The sequence below is a fragment of the Ascaphus truei genome, chromosome 16 (genome assembly GCF_040206685.1).
Source record: "Ascaphus truei isolate aAscTru1 chromosome 16, aAscTru1.hap1, whole genome shotgun sequence".
NCBI classification, from domain to species: domain Eukaryota; kingdom Metazoa; phylum Chordata; class Amphibia; order Anura; family Ascaphidae; genus Ascaphus; species Ascaphus truei.
Window position 1 is genome coordinate 41,104,939 of NC_134498.1, and position 19,474 is coordinate 41,124,412.

Below are 19,474 nucleotides of genomic sequence, written 5' to 3' on the forward strand. Positions count from 1 at the left end.
CAGTAAAGCATATAGCAACTGTAAAAACATGTCTGTGAGTGGGTTTACTGGCTTTGCATCTCCCAAGCCCTTGCTTAAAAGCTGTGTCTAAAGCGGCATGCATTGGTTAAGGGTTGTTCATGTAATGTGAGCTTGAGATAAAAGGTGGCACTGTGTGCTCATTTGCATGTCATTTCCCAGAATCCCTTGCTGCAGTGGAAGTGCTGTGTGCTGGGCGATAATGGTGAAAGACAAGGTTGCAGACCTGTCTAAGACATGCAAATGAATATACAGTAATATTTACAGTTGATATATATATATATATATATATATATATATATATATATATATATATATATGTATATATATATATATATATATAGCTTAGATATATAGCTGAACTTGTGTTGTTGTTTTTTTGCATTTGTATTATTGTGATTGATTGTATTTAATAGTTAAGAAGTAAACAGATTAATTGTAATATGTTTTCTGTAATTGATTGCATCTTATTCCCTCTGTGATCATAGCAACTGGCATGCATAGTTATGGTGTAACTCTGATAATTGCTGTTCTAAACATTTTGCAGTGTTATGACTTATGGGAAATATGATAATATTTAAGATATATTATTGCACATTTGCAGTAATTATTTCATGAGAAAATGATAGGATGTTCTCATGGGTGCTTAGAAATTGTCTGTGAGGAAGGCGAAGTATCTGAATAAATGTGTGGTAATAATCAAAGTTTCAATGCTTCATCTGGGAATGGGTGATACCACCATGCCTGTATGTCTGCATAGCATAAAATCAACAGCTCAAAACAACTTGAAAACAAGTCCTCACTTGCTTTGGCAGCTGCCATGATAAGATACTGTATGCTTTTTGATGGTTGTTGTCACAAATAAGATAATTTATCAACAGCCAAGAGGTAACACAAATACAAAAGAGAGTGTACAGTAGCCATCAATTATATGACATAACATTTTGCATCAAGATATGTAGAAGAGTGTTACTCAATTTTCTGACTTGTGACTTTATACATCAACGTTTTTCAACAGGGTTTTTTAAGAAACTTTGGGTTCCCTGGAGCATCCCTAAAATGTTCCCTGATATTTTCAGGTCATTTGAAAATTATACCAAATCCAGAAGAATTTACAATGCATTTGATCCCAAACGCACTATTAGAGAGGGTCGGTGTTCCTTACAATGCATCTGATCTCAGACGCGCTATCAGAGAGGGTTGGGGTTCCTTACAATGTATCTGATCTCAGATGCGCTATTAGAGAGGGTTGGGGTTCTGCAAAATTTCACAATATAATTATAGGGTAAACCCTGCTAAGCTGTACATCCTTAGCCATCTTCCCCCGTATCATATATAATTTAAAGCAACACCAATAAATATATTCATTCCAGCTCTGCAAATAGAATTTTGTAGGATACTTCCCCTTACCCCCACCAGTTATTAATCCAATAAACCACCACGGTTACATCACGGTATTATTCATTTTACCCAAAAGCCTGATTCTGTGCAGCTATTGTTGCACAAACAATAATTCAAACTTTTTCTACTTTATTAACCTAGAACCGATTTCTTTCGTCTCTACAATTTAATCTTTTTTTTTTTTTCTACTGGTAATATTGCTCAAAAGAAGTCTTCAGTTCAATGTGTTAATTCACTTAAAGAGCAGTTAAGTGTTATTTTATGATTACAAAAACACCAGCAATAATGTCAAATGTTATATCACTCATGTTATGACAAATATTAATTTTGATGGATTGCAGCTAGAAAATCAAAAGTTCAGTACCGCTGAGACATAATTAAGTAGATTTAATTGGAAAGCTAACTTGTAGATTGGGGAAATTAGCTGATGATTTTGTTTATTCTTAGACATAGCAATTGAAGACCTCACATAATATTTGTCTGTTCCAATGACTAATGTTTATTTTGGGAATTAATGGTTGATTAATGCTTACAGTATTGATACATTGATGTGCCAAAATATTGACCTACTGTAAAACCTTTTCTGATCGAGGAAAACACTTGGCTTCGGAATCGGACAATTGGTCACGGGCGTTTTGCCGCCACCATGTCGGTGCTGGTATTTGGATGCCGAGGGACCCTTCGCTGCAATCGCTCCGTGGCTGGACACTCCGCCACCGGCCACTTCGTCAACAAGGTAACTTAACTTAAGGAGTTTTAGCGGTTAGGGTAGAGGGATAGGGGTTTAGAGTAAGGGCTTAGGTTTTTAGGGTAGGGAATTAGTGTATGGGTTTTTATGGTAAGGTGTTAAGGTAGGGGTTCTCAACTCCGGTTCTAAAGACTCCACCCCCCCCCCCCCCCAACAGGTCAGATTTTCAGGATATCCCTGCTTCAGCATAGGTGGCTCAATTATTAATCCCTGCTTCAACACAGGTGGTTCAAGCCATCTGACATAACATTTTGCATCAAGATATGTAGAAGAGTATTATTGTATTTTCTGACTTTTTACTTTATACTTCAATGTTGATTATGCCACCTGTGCTGAAGCAGGGATATCCTGAAAACCTGACCTGTTGGGGGGCTTGAGGACTGGAGTTGAGAACCCCTGGGTTAAGGTTTTTAGGGTAGGGGATAGCGTTAGTATTCGGGCTTAAGATTATGGGGGGTTTTTAGGGCAAGGAGTACATTTAGGGGCTTACCTTGGCGGCGAAATTGGCCAGCCTAGAAATGTCCCTGCAACAAGGCGAGTGGCGGATAAACGGCGGAAGCGACTTGGTCGTGGCAAAACATCCATGACCAAATGTCCTAGACCGACATAGCTTTATATTTTTATTCGAGATGTTCAGAGTAAATGATATATATTGTATATATCTGTGGGATTCTATTTCATATTTCCATGGGTTCAGATTTGACCGTTTCAGCATACAGAATGATTATTTTGATCTGGGTAATTTTCATTTCTATGTGGGGGGTTTCTGGGTGGGCCACTAAATCATGAATGTGTAAAGCACGATCACAAACAAATACTATCTGATGCTGGTAACGCAGTCATCTTAATCTCATCACTTGCCAAGAAATATGCAAAGCTAAAACTCAATGAAGTACATTCTGAAAATGTTAAATAAAAGAACAAAGACAACACTTTGCTGAGTTTTTTTCAGATAATTATTGCATAACTCACTAAAATTAATATATGTATAAACATGTACCATGAGAAAACCTAATCATTGCAACAAACTTGGCTTATACTAGGTGTATCAAGTGCATATATGCACATCGGATATGTACTTAATCAAACTAGAACCAATAACCTTCTGTATTAATCTTATTCTGTCAGTGTATGCAGATGAAATAAACATTTTAGGATTGTTAAACTGTATACAAAACTGGCGAAAGAAAAGTATTCTATTGACATCAAAGAGATTTTTATTAGCCAGCATATTCACTTAATAGCATCAACTTTCATGCTATTAATCTTAATGCACATTTTTATTAGTAGATGTATTAGTCCTATTTAGCTTGTGCACACAAAATGGATGTAAATGATATGTAACTTCAAAATGAATGGCACATCACCACATACTACTTAATTTACATACTAATCCATGCCATCTGCCATCATTCTAGTCATTGTGGAAGATTTATATATTCCCACACACTGAATACATGCATAAGGGAGACTTCGTCTGTTGGGCGTCACTGCCTGGAGGAAGACTGCCTGTGAGCAGCAGAAACGTTGGTCTAAGGCCCAATAAATTATATTTTTTGAAGGAAGTCCTTTGTGGCCATCTTTGTCCTTCTATTGAGGATCAAAACGACGTCACTAGCATTTGGATAATACAGTGAATGGGCAAGGATCCCCAAAAAGATTAACACCATGAACGTGCCATAGAGCAGCTTTACTAATAAGTCAGAAGTAGTCTTCTCTGCAACCAAGCAGGAGAAGGCAGTGTTATGCAGCCGGAATTTACTTGTACGGTGGGGGTTATTTATTTGCCGGCAACACTGTGGCTAGATGTTTTACCTCCCTACACATCATCTACCAATCTTAAATTGTAAGCTCTTCGGGCACTAATTCAATGTTCTTCCAATTATTCAACCATGCACAGCAAGACTTTGCTTTATTTTATCATGCCACTTATTTTATCTCACAGACCAGGGGACCCCTTTATTATTTCTCTGTATATGAAGTGTTTGTTCTTGAACACACATTTGTACCCATCCGAGCAAAGCTTCTAATGTTCCAATCCAATTTCGGAGGCCATTTCTGACAAAAACATGCCTGGAACAGGACGGTGAATATCAAGCCTAAGGCCCAAAGGGAGCAGTAATACCAATAAGCCAAAATGAACACGAGCAGTCAAGCACTAGGCCTGTTATCTATTCACTGCAGTCATTTTTATCTTACTCTTCAATGGACACATTGCAACAGAAGATTGGAAAAGAGAAGTTTTCTTTTAGGCAGACAGAATTTTGTTAGCATTTTAAAACATAATTTCATCTGCAAATTGTGCTCTATTCTAAGAAGTTCTTGTTAAAAAAAGTTTGAGGTGGATTTATTTTTGGTTGAAAAGATCAGCATAAGATCTGTAAAAACGCATAAAAACTACATCTTAATATCCTTATTTTTCCTGTTTTGGTAGAGCTCAATTGGTTTTGGTTTTTGAATTGGTAACAAATGGCAGGAAAAAAACATAAAATGCAAAAAAATAACATCATGGTGCATAAAAAACGCTTAAAATAAGTATAAAATCATAAAAATAATCAACTAAAATAATATAACATAAAATTTTAAATACTAAAAAAAAAGAAAATACTGGTGCCAATGTGGAATTCCTACTTCTTTTAGATAGCACCGTGGTCATCTTCCTGGTCGTGCACGGCCCGATCATCACCTTATTACAAATTCTGATGATATAGGAAAGGGTCTGACTCTGCCTTAGACAGGATGTCTGTCCAAGACTCCAAAATACACAAAATTATACTTTGAGTTGACAATCAAACTTTAGAAATGTAACAAAGAGTAAACAATGCTGGACGAATAAGGGGTCACCCCAAGTTATGAGTAACTAGTGCCAACACAGGTAATGGAAGGGGGTTAACACTCCTGGATCTGATTTATTGGTATACTAGGAAAGAGTAGACACAGGTCAGATGATGTTATCTCTATACCAACCTATATACCCAACACAAATGACTCAACAGTGTTAATCTACCTGCAACTGATTGATTGGTATACTAATAGAGAATAGAGACAGGTAAGATGGCAGTATCACTATGCCAATCTATATACCCATTAACAACACAGGTAACGTAACAGTGTTGATTCAACTGGAACTGATTGACTAGTATACTAAAAGAGAGTAGACACAATGTCAACATATATGCCCAACACAGCTAACCTAACCGTATTAACCCAACTGGAACAGTATACAGTACTAGTTGAGAGTAGAGACAGGTAACCTAGGTGTGTTATCCCAAATTGAATTTATCGATTAGTATACTAGGAAAGAGTAGATACAGTTCAGATAGCGGTATTTCATCACCAACCTATATACCCAACACAAGAAACTTAAGGGTGTTAACCCAACTGGAACTGATTGATGGGTATACTGGGAGAGAATAGAGAATGGTCAGATGATGATATCTGTATGCCAACCTTTATACCCAACATATATAACAATGATGTTAACCCAACTATAACTGATGGTCTGGTATCTATATATATATATTTCTCAAACCGTCGTATGTGTGTTTGTCTGTCTGTCCTGTCCCTAGGGGCAATCGCATTGGACCTTTGGCCCGTCACTCTGCCTCAGGCCAATGAGATGGCTCCCTTGGCCCGCCCACCCCCACACACCTCTCATTGGCCTGAGGTGGAGTGACGGGCCAAAGGTCACACTCACACTCTCACACACACACACCAGCCGCCACCTCCCGCCCAGGTAAGTCAGTACAAAATGCTGCCTCACACCAATGCGCATCCCGCCTCAACTTATGGCACCAGTAACTCACCTATTTCAGGCGCGCAACCTCGCGCCACAGGCCAGGACCCAGGCCCACACATGGCGCTTCCTGCCGCCGCCTGCACGCGCCTCCGTCGGCCAGACGACCCATCGGGGGACCAAGCGGTCGAGCCACGGGGAACGGGGCAAAGAGCGAGCATCAGGGAACAGGGGGGGGGGCAAAGAGCGAGCCATCGGGGAACGGGGGGGCGAAGAGCGAGCCCCGAGCCATCGGGGAACGGGGGGGGGGGGGGGCGAAGAGTGAGCCCCGAGCCATCGGGGAACGGGGGGGGTGAAGAGTGAGCCCCGAGCCATCGGATAACGGGGGGGGGGAGCGAAGAGCGAGCTCCGAGCCACTGGGAAAGGGGGCGAAGAGCGAGCCCAGAGCCATCGGGGAACGGGGGGGAAGAGCGAGCCCCGAGTCACGGGGAACCAAGAAGGGGGAGCGGCCAGCCACCGAGCCAGCGGTGGAATGGACAACCGGATGGGGGGGGGGCAAGCGGATACATAAATTATGACAATACATACAGTATGCCCCCTGCTCTCCACCCCCCCACTCCCCTTTCCTCCTCCCCCTTTCCCCCCCCTTTCCCACCCCCCACTACCCTTTCCAACCCCCTACTCCCCTTCCCCCCCACTACCCTTTCACCCCCACTCCCCTTTCACCCCCCATTTCCCACCCCCCACTCCCCCCCTTTCCCACTCCCCCCCTTTCCCACCCCCCACTCTCCTTTCACCCCCCCTTTCGCACCCCCCACTCCCCTTTCCCCCCTTTCCCCCCCACTCCCCTTTCCCCCCTGTCCCCCCCACTCCCCTTTCCCCCCTTCCCCCCACTCCCCCCCCACTCCCCTTTCCCCCCCCACTCCACCCCACTCCCCTTTCCCCCCCCACTCCCCTTTCCCCCCCACTCCCCCCCCACTCCCCTTTCCCCCCCCACTCCCCTTTCCCCCCCACTCCCCTTTCCCCCCCCCCACTCCCGTCCCACTCCCCTTTCCCCCCCACTCCCCTTTCCCCCCCACTCCCCTTTTCCCCCCCCACTCCCCCCCCACTCCCCTTTCCCCCCCCACTCCCCTTTCCCCCCTCCCCTTCCCCCCCACTCTCCTTTCCCCCCCTCCCCTTTCCCCCCCCACTCCCCTTTCCCCCCTCCCCACTCCCCTTCCCCCCCCACACCCATTCCCCCCCTCCCCTTTCCCCCCCACTCCCCTTTCCCCCCCCACTCCCCTTTCCCCCCAACACTCCCCTTTCCCCCCCTCCACTCCCCTTCCCCCTCTCCACTCCCCTTCCCCCCTCCCCTTCACTCCCCTTCCCCCCCTCCACTCCCCTTTCCCCCCTCCACTCCCCTTTCCCCCCTCCACTCCCCTTTCCCCCCCTCCACTCCCCTTTCCCCCCACTCCCCTTCCCCCCCTCCACTCCCCTTTCCCCCCTCCACTCCCCTTTCCCCCCTCCACTCCCCTTTCCCCCCCTCCACTCCCCTTTCCCCCCCTCCACTCCCCTTTCCCCCCTTCCACTCCCCTTTCCCCCCCTCCACTCCCCTTTCCCCCCCTGTCTTCTGCTGTCTCAAAATGGTGACAAGAGAAGGAATGAGTAGCTTTTAAGGGAGAAGCATTCTTGCAGTGATCCCTCCTGAGCCCCAGCATGAATCGCAAACATGGTTTTGTTTCATTTTGCACCGAGAATGGAAATTTGAGTCAGAAGTTGAGGGGGGCTCAGATTCGGGCAATCTAAACTCACTCAGCCTTATTATATTTAATAACAATGTTTTACTTCCTGCTGAATTTTTGGGCTAAATAAATCAGGGTAAAAAAGTCAAGGTAAAAAAAATAAACCGAAGATAACATGAACTTCTAATTTATTGAAAATGGACTTTCCTTCTTCTTACCAACTAAGGACCTTGCCTTTAAGAATTCAATTGGCGACATCATGTCTCATAGGCACGGACAACAACCCAATGGGGATATGGATAATATCATCTTCCAGTTACAAAAAGGAAGCATTAGATTTAACAAAGACAAGAGCTTCCTTTCATAAATATAGTAATTTTTTATTTGCTCCAGTTTTGACCTAATATGGGTAATAAATACCCTCCCCCACCACCCCATAGCATTAAACATAAAGGGCAGCGTTTGTCAAAGTGTCCTAGATACAACAGAGCAAAATCTATACCAGATTTATTAAAGAAAACATTTCCATTAAAACCTATTAATAATGTTTCTGTGTACATCGGGTGCAGTACGGTAACCAGGAGAAGGTGATAGATGACTCATGTAATATATGTATGTGCATCTCGTTTACATGTAATTAGTCTCGGCAGAATTGAAATGGCAGTAACTTGCGAGGTTTGCAGGGACCCTTTGCCAGTCTATTTTTGGTACAATTATATATTTATCCTTGTTTTTTTTTTTTTTTTTATGAAATATCAAAGAAATCCGCAAAGAACGGAATACATGAAAACGTTTTACATGTGAATTTTACATACGTGTCGGTGTTTCTGATGCATGTTAACAGACTAAGCACTCACAGATAAAATCAACATGAACACAGAGTATTTAATTTCCCCTTTTATTATTGCAACAAAGGCAAAAATGGGAACGGTTGCGTATACTTTATATGCTGAACACATTTATCTTCATTTAAATGTTACAAATATTTTTTGGTGTTTTACTTATGCTGCAAATGTTCCTCATCGATCAGTCTATTGATATTCTCTTCTGTAGCCATCAATATCTTCACTTTATTTATATTGTTCTTCCTTTTGTTAATTCATTCTGCATTAATGGCAGAAGAAGCGGCTCAGTGAGTAAAGACACTGACTCTGTAAACCATGGCACTGAGTTTGAATACCAAGACCTTTGTTCAATTCCCAGTGTCAGCTCCTTGTGACCTTGATCAAGTCACTTTATCTCCCTGTGCCTCAAGCACAATGAGATCATTATCTTAGAGCCTAAAGTTGGAGAAGACCTGTGGAAGTATGCAGAACATATCATGAGATGGATATGAGAGGCACTTAAGATAAAAAAATATATATTTAGTTCTCAGAGATCAGTTAGAAAAATCAGGGGAGTAATTTACTATTTGTTTGAATAACTAATATTGAGCAGTACGAGCTTCTGTACTACACTTTAGTAAATAACCAATTTGAGTGGAACCGATAGATCTTCTTAATAAGAAGAACATATTATTGTCCTTGAAGGAGAAGAACATTCTATAGCTCAGCGCTATATCTATAGTGAAGGCTTCTCTTGTCTGATGTGCCACCCTCATGATCTCTTCCTTCTCCTCCAGTGTCCTATCACCACTGATTAGTCTCGTCTCTGGAAGGGAGGAAACGTGAAAGGTCAGATCAGTTTAAATAATGAGCTCAAATGCATTATCTCTAGGGATTTTGGTATATGGTTTTTAACCGAACCCCCCCCACCCCCCGCGCCCCCAATAAAACACAACTGACCGATCATTGGGCTTTTTTGGTAAAAAAAACGATAAAGACCGGAAAATGAAGAATTGAATTTAGCCGCCAACGGTTTCATTGGGCGAGTGACCTCACATGATGCGCTTCCCGTGCCATGTGAATATGGCTACACAGGCGCGGAAAGAGGCAGCAGCACTGGGCAGCCAACGGGAGGAGTGACGCAACCAGGTACTACAACCACTGCTCTCTCCACACAGATCCCCAGCACTCAGATCTCCCTGCACCCAGCACTCAGACCCCCCTGCCCCCAGCACACTGATCCCCTGCTCCCAGCAGTCAGATCTCCCTGTCTGTCCCCAGCAAACAGATCCCCCTGCCCCCGGCACACAGATTCCCCTGCCCCCGGCACACAGATTCCCCTGCCCTCGAGACAGATTTCCCTGCCCCGAGACAGATTTCCCTGCCCCGAGACAGATTCCCCTGCCCCCGGCACACAGATTCCCCTGCCCCCGCACACAGATTCCCCTGCCCCTGGCACACAGATTCCCCTGCCCCCAGCACACAGATTCCCCTGCCCCTGGCACACAGATCCTCCTGCCCCGGGCACACAGATCCCCTGTTCCCAGCACACAGATCTCCCTGCGCCCGGCACACGGATCCCAAAAAATGAAAAAAAGTTAAAACACAGAATGTATGTACTGTATGTATGTATCTATGTATGTATGTATGCAGTGTTCGACAAACCTATACATTTGCACGCCCCGGGCGAGTGGATTTAACATCGTGGCGAGCTCCTATTGGTCCAAGCAGCACACGTGTGGTACTAGGTGGCGAGTAGATTTTTTTGTTCGGCGAGTAGATTTTTTGGTGATTTGTCGACCACTGTATGTATGTATGTATGTATGTATGTATGTATGTATGTATGTATGTATGTATGTATGTATGTATGTATGTATGTCTTTATTTATTTATTTATACAGTGCCATTAAAGTACATAGTGCTTCACAGCAATAATACACGTGCCAATCATATAGATAACAAATAATATAAATAACACATAATGGGGAGAATTGCTTCAGACATAAAAGTAACATTTAGGAAAAGGAGTCCCTGCTCCGAAAAGCTTACAATCTAATTGGTTGGTAGGAAAGACTACTCATATGCTACCTTAAGCAGGTGTGTTTTGAGTGTGGTCTTAAAGGTTGATAGAGAGGGTGCTTTTCAGATATTGAGGGGAAGAGCATTCAAGAGGTGTGGGGCAGTCAGTGAGAAAGGTTTAAGGTGGGAGAGGGCTATAGACACAAAAGGGGGTAGACAGAAGACATCCTTGAGCAGAATGCAAGAGTCGGGATGGTGTATAGCGAGAAATTAGGGCTGAGATGTAAGGAGGAGCGGAAGAGTGTAACACTTTAAAAGTGAGCAAGAGAATTGAGTGTGTGATACAAGATTTGATAGGAAGCCAGGAGAGGAATTTCAGCAGGGGAGATGCTGAGACAGATTTCGGAAAGCGTTGAGTGATTCTGTCAGCAGCATTTAGGATAGATTGTAGGGGAGACAGGTTTGAGGCAGGAAGGCCAGAGAGCAGCAGGTTACAGTAGTCAAGACAGGAGAGAATGAGGGGCTGTATCAGAGTTTTTGCAGTCGAGCAACAGAGAAAAGGGCGTATCTTTGTAATACTGCACAGGAAAAAACGACAGGTTTTAGCTACCTACTGAATGCGAGAGGAGAATGTGAGAGAGAGGAGTTGAGTGTGACCCCTAAGCAGCGTGCTTGGGCTACTGGGTGAATGATAGAATCATACTGTTGTTATATTATTTCAACACCGGAAAATACAGATTTTTTGCTTATGGAAAAAAATATATTTTTAAAATTAAGTAAACAACATTTAAAATAAATAAATAAAATAAAAACCAGAAAACTGGAATTATCTCTTATATCCACACACAATACCCGAGAGCGAATGGTGAGAGCCCCATTTAATATAAAAGCTGAAGTCATGATTTGGCTTCCGGGCAGAGTTGCTGAAATAACTTTAATTAGCCTGTACAACATTCAATATTCTAAAGTGATTGTGCCAGTATTTGTGTTGCAGTATAAAAATAAGCAATGGTGTTGGTTTTCCTGTCCACCAAATATTGATAGCAATTATTTTAAAAGAAAGTCAAGTAATGCTTTCATAATGACACCATGGTGCCCAAGGTTTCCATGCTGGATTGGCACTCAACCTATATTATAGAAAGATAATATGAGATCAGATACAGTGTGTTACTAAATTGTTCAGTAGTCCTGTCCATGCTGTATGCTTTTTTTGTATCTAACTTAAAGATTGCATAAGCCAGGGGTGGCCAACTCCAGTCCTCAAGGGCCACTAACAGGTCAGGTTTTAAGGATATCCCTGCTACAGCACAGGTGGCTCAATCTTTCCCTGCTTCAGCACAGTGGCAGTCGTTGACTGAGCCACCTGTGCTGAAGCAGGGATATCCTTAAAACCTGACCCGTTGGTGACCCTAGAGGACTGGATTTGGCCACCTCTGGCCTAAGCTGTCATCACACTATCACATTAATTAATTAATATAAGCAGCATTACCCTTTGTCTTATACATTTTTGTCAGCACAGCAAGAAACAGACATTGCCATCTCACGTCTCCTGTGCCAAATAGCAGGTTATTAACAATTGCTGTTTGCTTTCATGCCATAAAATTATCTGCCAACTTCATTCATACTAGTTCATCAAGTTACATAGAAGTCAATGGCATTTATGCCACATACACATCGATGTGTCGTAAGGTCTAAAAAAGAAATCAATTCCTCAGGTCAGTGAATTAGATTTATTCTTTACATTTAAATATAAAAGCAAATTGAGCTGGCACAGAGGCGATCCAAGCTGGTGCATTTGTTGCAAATTATTTTAGCAGGATGGAAGCAGATCTCTGGAGCTGAACCCCATTATTCATCTCTGGGGACCCCCTACTTCCGGAGATACTTACCTCTTTAGGGGGTGTCGGTAGACGCTCTGTTAGCAGGGTTTATGTAATGGCGTGGTTTCAAAGCTCCCGCTCGGGTGCCAGGGGCGGAATTAGGCTTTGCGGGGCCCCAGGCGGCACATGTATAAAAAGTTAAGGGGACTTACCTTGACAAGCGGCCCTCCACCTGCAGCATTGCGGCATCATGTCATCACAGTGACATGTGACGCGTCATCACACGACGTCGCTGCGTCATTTGACGTCGATCACCATGGCAAAGCGACACTACAGGAGATGCCTCGCTCCGGAAAAGGTAAGACCCCTCTAACAAAGAAAACCACACATACCTCTCGGTGAGAAGCGGTCCTGCTGGTCCTGCGCTCCCTCCTCTCCCTGCTCTTGTCGGCGCCGCAATCCAACTTCCACCCAACCAGCGGAGGGAGCTGAAGGAGGTGGGGCGGTTCTTCCTCCAGTTCCCCCCATCAGTTGGATGGAAGTTGGGTCCTGGCGCCGACAGGAGGAGGGAGAGGAGGGTCTGTGGGCCCCGTGAAGGTGGCCGCCTTGCCTTAAGGCCTGGCCCTGTGTGCTAATAGGAAGCCATAACATCTTCAGGTGTGGCTTCCTATTGACCCAAGTGATGCGGGAACTTTAAATCTTGCAGAGAGACCGTCACCCCCTTTGGAGCTCTGTATCTGGGGAAGCAGTGGTCCCTGGACATAAAAATGAATGGGATTCAGCTCCTGAGACCCCCTGCTTTAATCCTATGTTAAAAAAATTATAATAAAAATACAGCGTAAATTGCTCCTTTAAAGGTAAGTTGCAAACTGCACCTGGATACAGGTGAAGGTGTCAGCATGGATATATGAACTGTGTATACTCACTCACTATGAACACTTCACTGCAACAGCGAAGGGTTAAAAGAAGTGACCAGGGAAACAGTACTGGCATGAGAAATTGAGAAACAGAATTTGTTGATAGACATACCCAGGAAAGCCTCACTTTCATTCTCATATTCATTTGGTAAGCGAGTTAAAGGAGGTGTTGCAGTCACCATGTAATGGATAAGTAAAAATGGGATTCCATAACCTAGTTGTATTTAACAAAGTCTTATTTTTGCATAGTCAGTTGATACCCAAGATAAAGTAGTATATATTTTTATCAGGTAACGTAAAGTCTATTTCATTGTTTACAATAACTTGCATAAAGTTCCAATGCTGCCTTTAAAGCTGTAAACCAAGCATTATCCTACATGGGTTTTTTTTTTTTTTAAATAAATCAGTTCTGTACTATGAGAAAATACTCTGAATTACTTTTTTAATGTATTATAATGTAACAAGCATTTTTTGTTTATATAGCTTAGTAAGAGAAAAAAGGGTCATATATAATAAGCAATGTCAAGTCTTTAGATACCTTATTGCCCACTTAAATATGCCTTAAAGATGCAGACCAAGCAATATTCTACGTGGGAATTACATTTTTAATGTATTATAATCTAACAAACATTTTTTGTTTCTACAGAAACCATTTACAAAGTCACATTCCCTTCCTCTTCTGAAACAGACTCTGGCACACCCCATTTGAGCCCTGCCCCCTCTCCAGCAGTGCACCAATTGTATCTAGTGAATGCCTGGTCACATGATCTTCCCCACAAAACTTTGCATCTTTGGTCCTCTTCTGCTGCACTGACGGCCATTTAGTGAACCCCCCGAGCCGAATTCACAGGAGAATGGATCAATCGGCAACTTAGCTAATTCCTTATCATTATGTGGATTGTGTTGATGCACATACAGTATTAAAGGGGAAAAAAAACGAATTAAAAAAAAAAAATGGCAGCTTGGACTGCTGCTTTAAACCCCTTCGCTGCCAGAGAGGGACTCAGAAGAAATAGTAAAAGATAGCCTACTATGCACACTGGACTGGAGGACTGAATGATGTTACAAATAGTCCATACACAAAAAAATGTGTAACATCATCACCAAAAACCCTGAAGTGAGTGTGCGACAGCTAGTAGCGGCATCAGGAGCGTTTTCAGAGGTGGAGAAGGTAGAGACAGAATCATGGAGAAATTTGCCTATTGAAAGAGCGTCTACTCCACCCCCCTGAATGCCACATCCTTGTGCATGAGTGCAAGCACCTTACTTTTTTGAGCGAGACAAGTTACTTTGCTTTTAACTGTATTAATAAATGTATCTGCCCCATAGTGTGGCGTGTTTGTGCTCTAGAATACATTTATGTATCGGTCACTAAATATAATGCAGATTTCCTTAAAGGGGACCACTGAGAAACAGCATCTGAGTCATAAAACAAGGTAATCAGTACAGGACATGGGAGCTGGGAAAATACAGTATGTCAGATTGTAAAGTCAACTGTTAATGACTCTGTTCAGCAGCAGTGTTCATAGTGAGTTTGGCACAGAGACAGCAGGATGTACACCCTGCTCAGCTGCAGGGTCAGTCAGCATGTGGCCCAGAAATGTTCTCCTGTCCCCTGCAGCATTGACGGGAGAGATAAGACATGCAGAAGAGAGCTGATACATCAGATGATAGAGATCTGTGGAATGTGGTGTTACTATAAAACTGTTTGGGAGGGGGGGGGGTATTCTATTAGATTGTAAGCTCTTCGGGGCAGGGCCTCCCTTTTCCTTTTGTTACTTTTATGTCTGAAGCGCTTATTCCCATTATGTGTTATATTATTATGTCCTGTGTATTACTGCGCTATGTAGGTGGACGGCGCTATATAAATAAAGATATACATACTTACAAATGCTTGTCTTAGTGATCAGTTAGGTGACGATACCTGAAAAGATGAGAAGGAAGGATTGCTGTTGCAATGGATTGTGATGTTAGAATAGTGATTCGGGGAGAATGCGTCAAAGTTCAGCGCGCAAACTTTCGGACAAACTTTTCTATTTCTTTGCAAACCCACAAAAGTTTGCCTGAACCGTTTCTTATTAAAAAAAAAAAAAAAAAAAACCAGCACAATAGCAGCATGCAATCCCGCCTACGTCACTAGTTAGTTTTCTGTCTTTTTGCGTTCTCTAATGCAGGGGTGCGCAAACTAACACCCGGGAGGGGGGCGCTAGATTTTCTAGGGTGAGGGGGCCGTGGCAGTTATGGAGGTTCCGCGCTCTCCCGACAGGCATTTAAATTAAATGCCGGGGGACTGCGCGAGGCCTCTATAACACACTTACCTTTCCTTCCAGTGACGCGTCGTCATGGTAACCCGGCATCAAATGACGCCGCGTGGTCACGTGATGTCACATTACCATGGCAATGTGTCGTCACATGACCCTGCACGTCATTTGACGACGGGGGCCGAGCAGGGGGGGAGCACAAGACGATGAGGAGACCAGGCAGGGGTGCGCACGGGGAAAAGTTTGCGCACCCCTGCTCTAATGGTCGCATAATCGGATAATAAATATATATATATATTTATAATATATATATATATATACAGAAGACGAGCCACACCAAAGTCTCCCAATGTCTGTTAGATGTTGTGTTACAGTGTAAGTGATGCTCAGGGGCTCTTGTTACCTTTTATCTCAGGTGCTGGCATCCGTGCAGGGCTGGTGCGGTGAGCAATAGTTAAAAGTGCAGCAGGAACCTTTCTTAAACTTTATTAGGAACAGTCCAGCACAACTTCTTCTTCGGACTGCTCTGACGGCATTCCCAAAGGGGCACAAATCTTCCTTTGTCTGTCACTTTAATTGCAATGCATTTGCCTATACGAATGGCCCATCCCAACCCCACTGGGACCTGCTGGCAGGGCGCCCTCTTGTTTGAGGCTGCACACCCTATCCCCCTAACATGGATTAAGTGTTTACCATCTTTTGAGGGCAACTGGGAACCTATCCCTCTGGCAGCTATGGTGTGATACTCGAAGGCCCTATTACTAAAGAACCTATGATGGCGTGCCTTGTCATCCCCTCTTTTGGGTAGGACATGCCTGAGGGTGATATAGGGGGACCCTATAATACAGGGGTGCGCAAACTTTTCCCTGTGCACCCCCTTGTCTGCACTCCCCCCCCCTTTTTGCCCCCCCCCCCTTTACCTTGTCTCCGGTGTCAAATGACGCAACGGTGTCACGGGCAACCTCACGTGACCCCACGGCATCATTTGATGCCGCGTTGCCATGGCGACCCATTGCCGCAGCAAGGTAACGGAAGTTACAGAGGCCTCACGCGATCCCCGACATTTAATTTAAATGCCGTGGGGAAAAGCGTGGGGCCTGTGTAACCGCCGTGACCGCCCTAGAAAATCTCGCACCCCTCAGTTTGCGCACCCTTGCGAAAATGGATAGTAACATTTCCATGTCTGGAAAATAACAAAGGGCTTCTACCCTAGTTACCTACTACAAACTGTATACATATGTACAGGCGAGACCCCCTCCTCTGGTTCCTCCTGGGATCTCAGGGTGGAGTTGGTATCCCTGGCTATTTAAGACCATTCTGCCCCAGTCTCTGGGCATAAGAGGGCAGGCTTAGCCTATGCTGGGTCATCCTAGATCAGGTGACCCTTCCAGCATATTCTGGAACAAGGTGTGGCAGACACCTGCCTGATCACTGTGCAACATACTATCAAAGGGCAATTACTAGGAGTTAACTCTTTAACTTGTTTTAACCCCTTATATAGTAAATAGGATCCCACCATGGTGCTACATATATATATATATATATATATATATATATATATATATATATATATATATATGCAAATACAACTGTATGCTCATCTGCATGTCTTAGGCAGGTCTGCAACCCCGCCTTTCCCCATTATCACCCAGCATACAGCACTTCCACTGCAGCAAGGGATTCTGGGAAATGACATGCAAATGAGCACACAGTGTCACTTTTTGCCTCTAAAACTATTTTTAACATGGTTCCCTATAGGCTTAAGCTTGCTGCATGGTCACAGCTTTGAGCACAGCCAGGGTTAAGGTGCATACCCAGAAAACCACCCACAGACAGCTGTTTCGACCTTAATGGGTGTCATCAGTGTGGGGTTGATTTTAACTGGGTATGCAACTTTGCTGGGTGCTAATGGGGAAAGGCGGGGTTGCAGACCTGCCTAAGACATGCAGATGAGCATACAGTTGTATTTGCATATTTGCTTTCCTGTGGAGGGTTTTTGTCACTTTTTTTTACTCACCATAACTTAACTATAGCCTATATATATATATCTATATAGATATCTATATATATTTATATAGATATCTATATAGATATCTATATAGATATATATATATATATATATATATAACACCGGAGACAAGGCAAAAACAGGCAAACAAGCTTGTGCATCCCTGATCTAACATCATGTAACTCCTCCCTAACTCCTCCTGTTCCCAATACCCAAGAAACAGGCTCATGGACAACACGTGGAGTAAAGTGCTTGATGCGTTGATGCAGAGACGCAACGCCAAAACAACGCAATGTGTGTCAATTTCCCACCAAAATTAGTACATAAACCCCTATCTTTAGAACACTCAAAATGGCAACCATATTTAAGGGGCTCCACAATAATTAACTTGCGTCAAATATACTTGCGTCAAATATCTCAAACTGAAAAGTGCTGGAGGTGTGAACGGTGCAATTAGGAAAGATAACTAAATAAAATAAATATTTGTGTCATCTAAGAGTGACTGGGGCTTTCAACGTATTATATTATTAAAAAAGTACAATACAAAATATACAATACTTGAATACCGTGTTACAAGTATAATCATTTCATAGTAAAAATTGACTTTTTTTTTTTTTTTTAATGTTCCAAAACTCCCTCAGGTCTGCAGTGAAATTCCCTGGCCAATAATTTGTGGCTAGTGTAAAAAAACTAGGAAAAAAGGGAGCGGTGATAGGAAGTGATCAACTAGAAACCATACTAATAAGTGAAATAATCAGTAGAAATCCTTCTCTCAGTAAACAATATTATTAAATCTGAGTGTATCAAAAGGAATTTATGTGTATATCGTTCTACTATTAGTTGATTGACTTGTTATTTACTGTTACACTCACAATCGGTAATATAGGTTTTAAGTTAGTATTATTAAAAGTTATACAGTATTTTAAAATTGTTAGTGGTGTGCATTTAAGTGAATTTCTTTTTGAGCCCACTGTCTAGTGTACTCATCACTTTACTAATGTTAAAAACTAGATTAACAAACTTTTCTATTTTCTGACCTACGCAAAAAAAATAATAATAACAATAATAATAATAATAATAATAATAATTAATAAAGCTGTGTGCCAAGTACCTTGATACTCAAAGTTTGCGAGAACACTGCTGGTGGTGCAAGTGTAAAGGCGGTGATCGGGAGTCCTGCCTGGTGCAGTGTATAACACAAACACTTTTGGGACTTCTAGATAAGGATTCCTGGGGTTGTGGTCACACTGCAGTGACCCCCTCAGCCCTCTACATGCAGCTGATTTTGACCCAGCACAGCATGTTATACAGTCACAGCCCTGCCAGATCCCAGCCCTGATAACGTGCTGGCTCCATGTCTTGGCTTGTGGCTTCTCCCAAGCTCCTCCTCTCCTGTCTCTTGCTCTCTCTCTCTCTCTGTGTCTCTCTCGCTCTCTCAGTGTGATGATGCTGAGGGCTGAGCTACTTCCCCAGCCAGGCAGCAGCCGGAGCTCGCATTCTCCTAGTGCAGGAGCCCAGCTACACCGGGGCGGACACTGCCACGCACAGCCCTGCCTGGACCCGAACGCTGGGCACCTCTGCCTTACCCAGCATTGCCTATGCTGCAGGAGATCTCATTGAGTCTTTCATAGACTATTATGGATCTATTCGACTTTTTCAGAGACTGGGACCTAGAACAGCAGTGGTAGGTGTTTTTTTTCTCTCACATTAATATCTTTCTTTGCTGATTTTGCCTTTGTTTAGACTCCCCTTAGTCTCTCTCGTCTATATCTTTGGATCTGGACATAGGACACTGGTTAGATCCCCAAGTGGATCACCAGTGTCACAGCTCAAGTTCCAGGAGTACCATTAAATATGCATTTTGGAGGCATGTCAGTAGCTTTTTGCTTTTTCATGCCATTTCTTGATGGTGATTTACCATATTGCATGTCTTTTAGCAGCCAGGGGACACCTAGTGCTGCATTGAATAGATGTGCTAAGTTTGGAGATATCTATGCAATG

General features: G+C 43.3%; 1 protein-coding gene and 1 long non-coding RNA gene across 4 annotated transcripts in view; one reads left to right on the forward strand and one right to left on the reverse strand.

The window, feature by feature from the left end:
* Positions 1–8,555: 8,555 nt before the first annotated feature.
* Positions 8,556–18,665, reverse strand: LOC142467704 (uncharacterized). Of its 2 annotated transcripts, none has more exons than XR_012788484.1 (3): positions 18,585–18,665; positions 15,089–15,128; positions 8,556–9,274 (listed from the first exon to the last, which is right to left on the reverse strand). It is a non-coding gene; the product is annotated as an uncharacterized LOC142467704 (long non-coding RNA). The 2 variants fall into 2 exon arrangements; XR_012788485.1 differs by having other exon boundaries at positions 15,089–15,153; positions 18,585–18,657.
* Positions 18,666–18,878: 213 nt separating this feature from the next.
* Positions 18,879–19,474, forward strand: part of AFF2 (ALF transcription elongation factor 2) — a 376,659-nt gene continuing 376,063 nt past the window's right edge. For both annotated transcript variants that reach the window (XM_075573283.1, XM_075573284.1), the window contains exon 1: positions 18,879–19,157. In XM_075573283.1, coding sequence (XP_075429398.1) covers positions 19,111–19,157 — 47 coding nt within the window. In that variant the 5' untranslated portion in view covers positions 18,879–19,110. The remainder of the gene's footprint in view (positions 19,158–19,474) is intronic.